The 14,454-nt window shown below is 35.1% G+C and overlaps 1 protein-coding gene across 1 annotated transcript in view; it reads right to left on the bottom strand.

Moving 5' to 3' along the window:
* Positions 1 to 439: 439 nt before the first annotated feature.
* The window catches only part of LOC129805019 (protein embryonic gonad-like), a 128,662-nt gene continuing 114,647 nt past the window's right edge, over positions 440 to 14,454 (bottom strand). The window contains exon 3 of the mRNA XM_055852821.1: positions 440 to 1,415. Coding sequence (XP_055708796.1) covers positions 609 to 1,415 — 807 coding nt within the window. The 3' untranslated portion in view covers positions 440 to 608. The remainder of the gene's footprint in view (positions 1,416 to 14,454) is intronic.

The following is a 14,454-nucleotide window of genomic DNA, read 5'->3' as shown; positions in this document are numbered from 1 at the left end:
CAAAAAGATTAAAATTTTGAAAAATTCTAATAGGGGAAAGTGCTCTTCCTTCGAACATTCATGCCTTCGAATAATGTGAATTTCTTTTCTTTTTCGTAAGAGATTTAAACTAAATTATCATGGAATTATCAACAATTGATGATAAGCCAACAAATATTTAATAGAAATGTATAAGTCTCTTAGGAAAACTAAAAGAAAATTCGCATTATTCGAAGGCATGAACGTTCGAAGGGAGAGCACTTTCCCCTATCGAAATTTAAAGACTTATATCATTTGAAAATTTATTAAATTGTCTTTCTAAGTGCACTATAATCTCAAAATCGCAAAAAAGTGAGTTGACCCCTTGTAATTTCCAAGGAGCGATATGAAAGCTTCGAAGCCAGAGTACGTGCGAAGCTTAAAAGCCTTCCCCTAGTAATTCTTCAAATTTGTCAAATACCTGAAATAATTGAAAGATAGGAACTGATAGTTGCTGATTGAATTGGGTTTCCGTGCTTGGCAAATCTCTTTGTACATCACACAAATATACTGGCGCTTAGGGTCCCTAATTTGGGACTGGGATTCCTCAGGAGGAACTGGCATCGTGTCCCTTAGTGCTATCACTCCAATCATCCGATCAATGGAGGATTTGGAGTGCGAGTGCATGTGAGATCCAGCGGTACTGGCTTTGTAGATTCCAGAAGCGTCACTGGCGACGGAGATTCAGTCCTGGCACGCTTCCGAGCCGGCGATTGACGCGGCGAGGTCTTCATGGAGAGATCAATAGGCTCCTCTTGTTCAGAGGCATTGGATAGCAGGGGCAGGGCAACGTGCGGAGGCAGTTGAAGTGGTGGAAGGCGCAGGAAAGCATCTGTGCGACAGAAGGGTGATAGGGGTTCAATTCCTGGCCGAAATACCTCAGCTGCCCGACTAGACACTGAGGAATGTTCTGTCTTTGACTCTGCACTGGCACTTCCAATTGAGCGGCAACTTCCTTCTTCAGGATCAGCCGAAGAGGCTCCTGAATCACTGGGAGAACTTGTGGTGCATCTAGAAGCGTCTGAGGTTCTCTGTCGCGGTGGCTGATGACGCCATGGGGAGACCCCTGAGTGCTTCCCGAGACTGAGATTGGAGAGAAAATGTGCTGGGAGAAAGGATGCATTAGTGAGGAGATTCCCACCAGCATCGGTATTGGGAGGACCAGTTCCTGTTTTCTGATTCACTTGGGCTTGCTGTTCCTGCAGCAGGCAGTGGATCTTGAACCAGTTGGACCTTCTACCGTATCGGGAGCCACTCTTGGACATTCCCACCACCAGACACTTCCTCAATCGACATGCTTTGCAGGCTGTTCGATTCTTTTTATTAATCACACACTCCCCGTTGTTCTTGCACTCAGAGATCGAGGACAGGTTGTTGTAAGTTCGTCCGAAGAAGGACTGCAAAGAAATACCAAATTGGATATTTATTAAGGGCACTTCTTGCAACCATATTCATCAGTGATTTACAATAAATACATGAAGGCATCATCTATAAATTTGAGACGAAATTGAGAAATGCATGACGAGGAAGGAGGAAGCTGTAATTTAATACACCAATAAAATAAAAAGAAATTCAACCCGACAATTTCTTCAGAAAGACCAAAGACAGGTTGGATGAAAAAAAAAATGCTATCAGAGAAATTTCTTTGCCTGCAGGATACCAGAAAAAAACGCCCATAAATAATTGATGTTGCGTCCAATTAATTTGAACAATAAACCATAAATCCAGTGCCAGTGACTTGGAGAGCTTGTTGGCACAATCAGAGAACGATGAGTTGAATGGAATGACGCGTAAATTCTCCAATAATTCATTTTGTACCAAAATGTTTATTTAATATTCCACGCCACGATGTCAATAATCAAGGGGGCACTTTCGCGCTGAAACAGTCCATTTTGCCCCCAAGATTCACCAACTTTTTGGACACAGCCTATGTCTTCCCGTAAGTTCTTTTTCCAGCAGCAATTTGTCATCAAAAAATGTCACTCAACACAACGTGATGGCATTTGTAAATTCTTCAACTTTTAATTTCTTCATTATACGCTACTGCTTAATTGCAAACGGACTGATCTGCACGCTGAGATAATTGCAGCACCATCAAAATAGTGGAATTTATCCCATATCTTTTTTTTTCTTCAACCGAGATTTTCTGCAATTTGTAGTATTTACCTCCATATCCAGTAAAATTTAAATTTGCATTCTTTCAAAAAAAAAAAAAAACACCATGTATGAGCCCTGAACAGTAAAATCTTTCCAGACTTCCCAGTATCTTAACGTAAGTTTAGCTGCGAAATTCAGAAAAACACGAGTAAGACAAAATAAAATTTATTAACATACATTTTCTTCGCCTCAGTTTTACAATGTTAGATTATGTTCTCTTAATTTTAGTCACATGTACTTTCTTAACAATTCTTTTACAAACCATGTTTACGTACACGTAGGGGAAAGTACTCTCCCGTCGAACGTTCATGCCTTCGAATAATGTGAATTTTCTTTTAGTTTTCTTAAGAGACTTACACATTTCTATTAAATATTAGTTGGCTTATCACCAGTTGTTGATAATTCCGTGATAATTTAGTGTAAATCTCTTAGAAAAAGCAAAAGAAATTCACATTATTCGAAGGCATGAACATTCGAAGGGAGAGCACTTTCCCCTAAATATGTAATACAGTGCGACTCCAATAGAGTCAATACATTTTATTCTTACATTTTTGCAATATTTTAAGTTAGTGATTGTTCTAGTTACTATTTCACTCGTTAAAATATTATATATCTCATTTAACAAAAGTACTTTAAAAGATTGATATTAAACCTAGAATTTTGTAATTTTTTAATTCCGAAAATTAGAACAAAACGATTAATCATGAAAGAGTAAGGGAAAACGCACTTCCTTCGGACGACTGAAGCTTCGGACAAGTAAATTTTTTCTTAACGTTCTAAATGGATTTGACCCACGGCTCTTTACAGACTATTTGAGACATTGAGCTAATTATTAAAATATAGTAATATTATTTTAAAAGATCAAACTCATTAAAAAGATATTGAAAAAAATAAGTCGTTCGAAGTTTGAGTCGTCCGAAGATAGCGGGCTTTCCCCTACTCTTTTCTGATTGATCGTATAGTTTAATAACAACAATAATAATACTAATAATAGTATGGCAAATATGAATAACTTATTTGAACTAGCCATCAGATGGCGTTATGTCAGTCTATATCCAAGGGGCATTTGATATGCAAATAATGTATGCCTCAAATGTAACCAACAACAATCAACGCAATCGAGCTATTTCTAAAAATATAATGTATGACCATGATGGAAGTATATTATTTGAAAATTATATGCGTTGTGTACCAGACAAATAACTTAACCAAAAAATGTAGGGCGAAGTGAGACACCTTTGAAAGTGAGGCACCTATGAAATTTGGACTGTTCTCCAATGTTTAAGTGGAATTGAGCCATATCATAATGTAATTTAGCTTCTTAACCTGTTTTGCAGCTAAATTATATCACGATAAGGCTCAATTTTGTTTAAAAATAGGTAAAATAGGTAACTCGATTCCACCTGCTTCCAGAACGTCTGAACTCTCTCTGCGGTCTTTTTACTTGGGTCGGGAAGTCTAAGATTTTTTTTTTATTATATCTTCTAATCTTGTTGTAACTTTTCTTTCTCTTTTGTTTTTTTTTCTCTTTTTGTTTTTGTTTGTAACTGTACGTGAGGGACTTAGAAGTCTATTGTATGGTTTCTTTAATAAATAAATAAATAAAAATAAATAAAAAATCACAATTTCAAAGGTGCCCCACTTTCAAAGGTGCCTCATCTCCCCATATAGCAAATGGAGAAATTATGTAAAAAACATTTGTGTGTACTGATATTTGTCCACATGAAAATGGAAAAGAAATGACAATTCTACGATCAGTAGTTATAAATTGATATTGTATTGTGATTATATTTTATTTAGTTATTATTGATATATTTTATCGTACAAGATGACGTGATTATATCTAAAATAAATAATTGTTATATTTTGGAAGTAAAAATTCCCCATTCACCCGAATATGGGACTCTTTTAAACGGTTATATAGAACAAATATTTAAAATCTTTGCCTTCATTTTTGTATAGATATCAAACATCTCTACTCGTTTATGGCGACAAATGCTCTTTGGGTATGTATCGGGTTATAATACTTCTAGCTTTTTTTTATTAATAAACTAAATATTGATCAAGATTTCTACTATTGCATTATTTCACTGTCACCGACTTAGAAGCGAAACGGTAAGAGATATCGACTCACAGTTTTCTCTGACCACCCCATAAATTAATATTTCTAATTATATATATATATTATATTATTAATAATATTATATATATATAATTGTGTAAGCGTTTGCTTCAAAAAGTGAATTATTGTGTAGGTGTGTTTTTTTCAAGAACTTACACTGAGAGAAATCCGAAAAAGTTAAAATAACATCCCAGAAATGTTAATTTTACCCTGCGTTATTGATCCGAAATCGGTGTAAACATTACCCTTTTTAGGTGTATTGGGTGTTCAAGTTACCCTTTTTCATGTTAATTTTACCCTTAAAAAGGTGCAAAATTAACATTAAAAAATGTTTATATATTTTTACACCTCAAAAGTGTTAAAGTTATGAGGAAAAAAAGTTAATCGCACCCTCTTTTTTTTTCTCAGTGTATTCACTTTTGTTCAACTCTTCGGTTTAAATTTTAGAACTGCCAAAGGGTTTTAAAGTAAGTTTCCTCTATTTACCTTCGAACCGGTACAGTATAAAACTCAACCAGAGATAGTTCTCAAATCGGTAAGGTTATTACTGAACATAGGTACATCAGTGCTAGCCAAAATCCCTAAACAGATTTCGAACAGCAAAATTCATAAAAGGAAGAACTCCGAAAGTCAGAATTGCAAAATCCAGAATCTTGAATGGTTCAAATCCTGAAAGAAAATATACCGAGAATTGTGTGTAGAATAATTTTCCAAAGCGCGGGGACAATCGTGGGAATAGCCATGACACTTTTAATTGATTTTGACTATTCGAGATTTTCGCTATCAGGATTTTGGCTTTCAGGATTTTGGATTTTGGAATTTTGACATTCAGGAATTTGGCGAGGACCCAAGTACCGTATATGCGGGTAACTTTATCCCCCTGCTTTTGGTAAGCTTTTCTTTAATTTTAGCACTCACGGATGGTCTTCACTGATCGGTCAAGGTAGATCGAATCGGTGGAGACCATTCTTACCGTGGTAATCTTACGAATAACAATATTTTATAAAATAGATCTCAACCTTTGCGGCTTCTAGATTTTTTTTAAATAAAAAATAAGTATTTTCTTATCAAAAGTTAAATTCCCGAGGTTATACCTTGGAAAATTTATTACCATTGCTCGACATAAGCTTTTATTCACCACTTTAATCAACAAAATCATCCACTTTGTTCTTCTAAATGGCGAAGTAAAAAATCCCAAGTCAAGTTGATTGTTTTAAAAGGAACCACACCCAGACAGAGATTTCTCGCGATGTCACTCTTTTGCTGCAAAAGACGTGATCCATAAAAGCCCAAAAGTGCTAAATCGGCGATGACAACCACGAGTGACTTCAGACAATTTTAATTGTTTTCATTTTACGATATAACTAAATCATGGCCCATAAAATCTCTATCGCACAATCATTTTGGTTGTCTCGGTGATGCACTCAAAATATAATTGTGCGAAATTGTGTCTTGGGCAAGAGAAATCAGCAACATTTTGTGTGACTTGAGGAGAATTGCATCAGAGAGCTTTTGAGGATCACCTGCAGAAAATTTCCAAGGGAACGAAAGAGATGCTGAGGAATTTCCGGACGACAGATTTGTATCAAAATGTTGTGAGGAGGCCCAATGGTGAAGAATCTCACACGATCTCCCACCGCAATGATTCCCATGCTGACCCCGTGGCGATCATCAAAATGTGTGTATGCAGTCACACCGCCAAGATGGAAAATTGTGAAATCATGAGCGTTGATATAGGTAATTCTTGCGAACACAAATCAAAGATATTCCCAATCACCAAGACACCCAATGTATCTTCCTATGGAATAGGATCACAATGATGGATGGTGTTGAAAGAGTAACAAAAGTCGCGAACTCTGCGGATCTGATAAATTGCAGGGAAGCGATAATAAGACAGTGAATTCGTGTCGTTGCTTTTGGTTGTTTCAAATCAAACGGAAAAAAAGAAGGCAGCACCAAGAAGTATTGTAAGAAGTTCCCACATTGAAGCAATTTTTTTTCTTCAGATCTTCATCGACAAGAGTGAATGGATTTTCGCGCCAATTTCAGCCACTATTGGGAAACTCTTCTCAATCTTTAGAAGAGTCATTGAACATGGGCCAACATTTCAGACCTGATGAAGATCTACTGAGAAACCTTACACTAATTTAGAGAAATTAGGTCATTAAATTGATTTTAAAAGAGTTTCTTGTGTCTTAACTTGAAAGGTTGCAGTGGTTTAGGTAGCGATTCCGATCAAATATTTTCGCAATCATAGCAAAAAGACACAAAAGAACTGAAACACATATTAAGGGAACCTGTCTATGAGTCAAAATGCATCAAGATGAATATCTAATTTTTTCATGAGGAAATTTATCGCTCTAAGACTGCAGAAAAATATCATCTTCTATCTTGAAGGGAAATGTGCTATCAAGAAGAGAAATAAGAAATTTCAAAAAGAACTGAAGGCAATATGAAAATCATGGGGTAATTTGTGACATTCTAGTGCATTGTCCTAAGGGGTTATATCTAGTTAAAGACCCAAAATTAAGGTGTTTTTTGTGACTTGGCTAATCAATCGAAAATATTTTTACAATTTTATATGCGACCTTTTCGCTTTCGTTGAAAGGTTCGCTCCGGTTCGTACAGGGGTGTTCTTGTGGAGGAGATCCTGCTTATCACAATAATAATAATAACAATAAACAACGTTCCATAGAGGAACTTAGGCCTTCTCGCAAGGGAGTTCGCAGAACATCCATTATTATTTTTTCTTATACAGGAATGGGGTTATCAACCCCATGTATCAAGTATCAAATACCAAGTGCAGTAAACCTCTCCGGATTCAATCTTAAATCCGAACACTTTTAACGCCAGAAAAATTCCTGGTGACCTAAAGAGGATTGGAACTCTTTTGGTCAGGAACCCTCAATGATTGCATCATTGAGCGAGTGCTCTATCGCTTGACCCATTGAGCCAGTTTCCTTTAGAAATATGCACAAAAATCGTATAAGGGAAGAGCACCCCGGATCGGAATATTAAGAGACATGCTCGATATTTAGTTGAAACTATAAGTCTCAAAATACTATTTGGTATTTTTGTGAATGCTAATCGGTATACTAGCAATCCATTTAACTATATCTGTGCATTTGAATTTGAATTTTTAGAATAAATTAATAAAAAATAGGTCTAATTATAATTATGTACTTTGTACTTCACATCGTCAAGAATTTAATCAGCTGTCTCACGGAAAATTGGTTTTATAAATTAAATCTGAGCTAATGCACTACATTCTTGTGAAAGTTAAATGGTAAAAAGTAGCTAATAATTTTTAAAAAGTCATTTGAATTGTTGCAACAATATGGTGATAATCCGAGGAACACTTTCGATCGCTGGTGCTCTTCCCTTATCACTCTAGCCCAATAACTCAAAGTAAACCCACCTCCCCTGTGAACGCTATTAAAAGGTATATGTCGTCAAAAAAACATACATCAACAAGCCTCGAAAGCCTGATCATCTGGTTCTCAAGGTAAGAGCTAATCAGCCTAGAAAATATGTACAGGTAGGGGAATGTTGGCATGGTTCGCACAGAGTGAACCTTCAGACATTGTTCTCTTTGTTTTCAAAGAACTAGTTCGTCAATTCTTAGCCATAAGATAGATCATTATTAAGCTCATGAAACTAGATGAGAAATGGCAGGTCAGCTCTTTGCAAACAAAGAGAAAATTCACATCATTTGAAGGTTCATTCTGTGCGAACCATGCCTACATTTCCCTAGTTTAGAAGACGTGGCCGACCCAGTCTCCCATTTATTAACTGAGAGAACCAGGATACCTGGTCACTAGCGCTCGCTCGATGAGAACCTCTAAGTCAGACCAAGACCAGTACCTTCAAATGACTCAAGTGACCTTCAAATGACCCCTTATCCCAGGTGTTCAAAGCGGACCATCTAGTGTCCGGGAATTGAAGAAAAATATCAGTGAAGTAATAAAAGTTTATAAGAGGAATTCCAGTGATTTTCCTGGACTTGGAAGCTCATTTTTCCCTTACTTCAGTCGTGAGTAATTTGAGGGTAATTGCGAGACGTTGGAAGCTTCTACCCTACCCCCAGAATCGTAACAATTTTTTTTTATTTTAATTTTTTATGCGATCTTTTGGATTGACTTAAAATTGTCAAGGAGGATTCTTTGTATAAAAGTATACACGATTATTAAGAAATATTGATGTTTACTTCATGCTCTCTGACACATTTCACTCTAAAAGATACTTTTTGATAAAAAAAAATCTAGAAAGAGAACTTCGAAAAATCCTAAAACGATCTACGAATTCATTCGTAGATCGTTTTCGAATTCGATCTAAACTACTCCGAATTAGTTTTACTTCGAAATATGTTCTCAGGATTGTAAAAGTAACAACACCTAATACTCTGATAAAACTCTGTCAACTCTGTATGATAAAATCATACTCATCTCAACTTTAAATGAATTCTCAAAATTCCGAAACATTCTTAAATAAATTCAGGATCTTAACTAATGAGTATGCTACTGAATCGATACCTTCATAAAAAGGTTAATCTAGGTGGCCAAAACACAGTATTCCAATCAGGACAAAAGATTTAAAAGGAAATGTAGGAATACTATGAAGGGGTTACGTGGATCACAAAGACTAAAAAAAACACAATATTTTCTTCAATTCTTTTTTTTAACATAAAAAAGAATTTATTTAATTTCAGGTCTTAAAGGCTCCGGCACACCTTTTAGATCAGGAAAATTTCATAAAGTCGAAATTCGGATCCTCTTCTTTCTGACATGTTTTACATATGTCTATCTCATTCTCTCGAACTCTTCTTCTTCACTTAAACATCACTCCAAATTCAATTTAGCTCAATCGAATTTGGTATGCGAAAGAATGAGATAGTCATATACAAAACATGTGAGAAAGAAGGGGATCCGAATTTCGACTTCATGAAATTTTCCTGATCTAAAAGATGTGCCGGAGCCATAAGCATATGAAAGTACAATATTAAAGAAAAATTTGCGGAAATTTTCATTAAAAGATCATTAAAAGGTTGGGACCTAATTTTCGGAGTGCCTTTTGAGAAAACTTAGAGGAAAGCGCGGTACCTTTGGACACTTAAAGCTTCGGAAAACTTCTTTTTTAATGAGTTTGATCAGTATTTTTTTTCTAGAAATTTGAGGCATTGGTTCAGCCACGGGTTCAGCTATTCAAATATAATATTTTAATAAATCAAATTAATTTAAAACATATTAAAAAAAATTGAATTTTTCGAAGCTTGAGTCGTCCAAAGATAGCGCGCTTTCTCCTAATTTGCAGAAGTTAGAATTTTGCTTAGGGTAGATTCATTAAAAATTAAAAAAAAAAAAACAAATATTTCTTGTTTAGAAGATGAGTTAAACTCGTATTTGTAGGAAAGATTTTTGAAAAAAAAAATTTGAATATTTGGAAAAATGTTATACAAAAAATTACCGTTTTCGGTATTTTCTGCATCGCGTTTTATCTTCTAAAATAAGTTTTTCTCAAGGAAATACAAGATCCTAAATTCAATTGACCCACTGAGGAAGACCCATACCGAGGGTCGAAAGCTTTGGAGAAAATTGAGCCTTTTTGGTTTTGAGAAGAAGACAATCCTTTAACGAACACCGGAAGAAACTGAAGATAATAGACTTTGTGATACTTTTTTGTTTTTGAATATTTCAAACTAGTATCTAGAATCTAGAAATCTATTTTTCTGTTGTAGTATGGTGGTAAGATTCCAATTCCATCAATAAATCACCATGTGAAAATGTGGTGTGAGATGTAAAAAGAAATGATGCCCTTTGACCCTCTTCCCAAGGAAATTACCACTGATGAGATGTCTAAAATAAGCTCTATGTTGTTTTGATGTTGGCATTCCTCTTCCACCTTCCCACACCCAATTGAAGTGTGATCTAATAAATTTCAATCATTACCATTTCCATATCAGATCGTGAAGGTTCGATTGTGATCACAAAAACGCTTCCCTGCGGTTTAACACGATATACAAAAGCTCGAAAAATTCTTACCATATTTCTCTCTTGGAATTATGTTCTGAGCCTTTTTTTTTACTTCAGCTTGAGCCATTTCTGCCTCTCTTTCTCAGCACTAGAGACGTGTCGAATGTAGGCCATTATATTGACGAGTATCCACAATTCTCACGATACCAAAAAGTGCCACTTTCTGTGGCAATTGCAGAAAATCGCGCAATGGCATCTTGGCAGTCTAAACCCTCCCCCACGGCCATTTGGAGCTCAATTGTAAACAATATTTATCGATCACAAATGCCCCAATATGAAGAGAAATGTATCCTCCATGGCACAAACAGAATCCATAATCCACCTTATTTTTCGTGGATCTTTTTATGACACATAAAACCCGACTAATTAGCCGATAAACTTAGCAATTTTATCACACTTTCAGGTCAAACCATCATGTGTGAAGGAATTTCCATATATCTCGAAATAGCCAATTATTACACCATCGCACAAGGGGAGAGTCCAGCATCATCTGAGGCATTTGGTGTGGACAAAGTGTAATGAGATTTAACGAGGCAGTCAGAAGGGTAACCATCAAATGCATCTAATAAAACGATTATGGTGGACTTTTAGTTTGGGATATATCAAACAATTTATGGATGTTTAGTCAACACAATTTATACTAAATGTTTCACATCGTATGGAGCGATAAAATGAGACACAGGCCGCCCACGCGATCAAAACTCACACTGTTTCTGCCATCCAACCACGCCACTGATCACCACATGAGCAGGTGTATTCCGATCAGATATCACCTTCCTTGCCAGGCAGTGTTTTGCTTTTTAATCCGGCACTTTGGCCTCAGGTGGGAAAAATCGCCAAAATTTTCATGCATTTCACGAACTACTTCACGATTTAACTCTTACGTAAAAAAGTGTCTGTTGTGACTGTTGCAATTTGAATCTTATGGGCTGCTCACGCGAATATTTTTAGTAGCTTGATAATAAGGGCAGAATCACATTGACAATAAAATGCTGGCCGTAGCCTCACCGTATTTCGTTAATTTACGCATTTTAATTGCAATTCTTACACAAATTTTCCAAACGAAACCGATAGCCAATGAAAATGGATCGCAAAGTATCCCGAACTTTGCGAAGTGCTCGAACTAGTGACTTGGATGCTAAACTTCGAAAGCAATTTTGTATTATTTACCGTTTACCGGTTCTCAACCGACTTTGACCGATTCGTAAATCACTCGAAAGATCCCGCAAAAAAAATTTACAGCAACAAAAATTACTTATCGGTTCATAACCCGTTCATTCCCGGTTCAAAACCGATTTGACCCAAAATATAAGTCACTCAAAATATTTCCTGAAATACACCTCAGGGATAATTTAATTGAATTTTGTTCAAAAATTAAGGGTAACTGGGGCACCATCACACATGGGGTAGAACCAAATACTGCGATTTTTTAATCGGGTATTCGATTTCAGAGGACAAAACTTATAGAAATTTATAGGCATTATAGGGATGCTTGTACATTGAAGAAATCGCTGAGATAGTCCAAGTAGTTTAGAAATAAATCTTAATAAATAAATAAGTTAGTTATCGGTTATGAACCAGTTCATTACCGGTCAAAAGGATGTTGTTTCCCAATTTAACAAAACTTTTTCTTACATTTTGAATGGGAATACATCCTTTTGGCAAACTTTTAACAAGATCTAGTTGGCCACCGATTTAACAAAAATTTTGTTTAGAGTAGACCTACAATATTAGTAAAAGGAATACTAAAGTACACTGCCACTAAAAGCTAGTACACTTAGAGATAAGTGGTGAGCAAGAACCGTTTCAAACCGAACAAACGTCAAATGAAAATTCTACGTTAATGATTAAAATGCTACCTGGACAAACTTCTTTTGACTTTTACTTGGTTTCAAACGGTTCCTACCAAGGGGCAAACAACTGACCAAAATTACATGTCATAGAATCAGTATTACAAAATATTCACAATTTTATATGAGTAAAAGAAAATATTCGAATATCTTCCAAAATATTCGCAATATTCAGAATTTTTTGCAAATATTCGCAATATTCGCAAAATATTCGCGGTATTCTCAATATTCAGGAATTCTTCGCGATATTTACAATATTGAGGAAATATTCGCAATATTCACGTAAAATGCCAATATTCACGATATTCACGTTGGTAGATGTTCTAGACTCGCGAGTTGTTTCCCCTCTTGTTCCTACAATCCCCTGACCAAGATAGTCCGATAGACTAAAACCTTTAAGTTCCATTTGAAGATCTGAGGGGTTTTACGGATAAATTATTTTTATTATGTCATGATTCTAAAATTTTTCTAAAGATATCTCAAAAGTTTCTAAAAAAAACTTTATGTTTGCAATGAATTCAGACACAAAGCAAACGAAGTTAGCACAGTTACTGATCCATGTGACGTTATGTAGTAGATGTAGTACACTAGTAAAAACATAAGTTTTTCAACAAAAAAATTTTAGTACAGACATGTACTAAACGTACGAACGTGAAACGGAATGAATGAAATATTTACACAGAATTTTTCTCTTTTTTGAATTATACAATTTAACAATTGTATAGTACAAACATAAAAAAAAAATTTACTGGATGGGCAGGAACGTTAGGGATTTGTCTCGTAGGGATTGGTCGCAATTTAATTAGAATTAAGTATAAAAAAAAATTGTTATATATTCAGAAAAAGAATTCTATTTCTTATGACATGAAATAAACATTATTATCTATCTATCTATCTAATTAAATAATTAGTAAAATTTGTTCATAATACTTTGTTAGATCGGTTAGATTAATTAAAAATAATTTTTTTCTACGAAAAAAACTATTACGAAGCAATTTAATTTCTTATGCATCCACCTTAATCCAAATTTTCTTTCCTTTCGTCCCAAAACATGTTGCTTATTCAAAGCAAATTCAATTTAGATTTAAATGCGATTGAGTGCGATACACACACGCAATATACATTTGAAAATAAAATGTTGGACATTTTTATTTAATAACATTTTTCTGGGGCGACATGATAACTTATTTTCGATAGTATCGACTGTCGATTCTCAAAAATGTAAATGATAGCTGCACGTTTTGTAGCTGATACAGATATTTACCAACAGTCAAATTCTTTTGAGAGTGTCCCAATAAATGGCCTAACAATGCGTAAAAAGTCAACATTCACTTAATTTAGGAAATACAGATTTATCGATACTATCGATTCGATAGTATCGAAAAGTTATCATTCCACCCCTGATTTATTTTCGGAAGCAAATGAAATAAAAATCCACGTTATAACTGATCAAACTGATCTAACACAATTTTTATAAATAAATCAAACCAATCGATGAAAAATCAGAAAATGTATCTCCAGAACATTTTATTGAAGTCTCATTTCTGTTTAGTACAAGTCTGTACTAAAAGCACTATTTTACAATTTTACGTTTTTATAAACATACTAACCTTTTTTTTACAAATCTTATGGTGCTATTCGAATGAAAAATGAAAAGGATTTTTTTTCTCCTGAAAGTTTTTTTTAGTAAGCGACTGCTCTCACGTGTTTCTGTATTATTGACCTTTTTCGTATTAGGTCCTGTTAAAGCTGTTTCCCTAGTTTCTATTTTGAGTGTTTTCTTCCGTCTTGCCGTGTTCTAAAACCACCAAACCAGAACAGAGAAAAGTCGATAACGCAGAAGCACATGAGAGGAGTCTTGTACTAAAAAAAAAGTTCGGGTGAAAGATTTCCCGTTTTACTTATTTCAGGGCTCTGTACAAACAAGTAGTAATAAATTGAATTTGGATAGCGAAAAATTGGAATGGAATAGATGGAATAAATTGAATGAAATTCGGAAAATGATCCAATTACCCCACCTTACTATATTTTTTAAGAAAGATTCTTACAAAAGCCTCACAAGCTTTTATTTCACGAAAAATTGAATCCAAGAGAAGGAGAATGTTCAGTAATCCGATAGCAGTCTCTCAATGTCTGAGGGATTTTCTGCGTTGGACCAGAAAGCACGTGGAGTTGAGTCGATCAGTGGGTGAGATTGCCAGGAGAGTGACACAAATGGTGAATTATGGTCTAGAGCGGGTGATCAAATTGACCCCAAGGGGGCTGAACAAATTCCCCA

This window comes from Phlebotomus papatasi, chromosome 2, assembly GCF_024763615.1.
Source record: "Phlebotomus papatasi isolate M1 chromosome 2, Ppap_2.1, whole genome shotgun sequence".
Classification (NCBI taxonomy): Eukaryota; Metazoa; Arthropoda; class Insecta; order Diptera; family Psychodidae; genus Phlebotomus; species Phlebotomus papatasi.
This window is presented reverse-complemented; position numbering and strand designations above follow the sequence as displayed.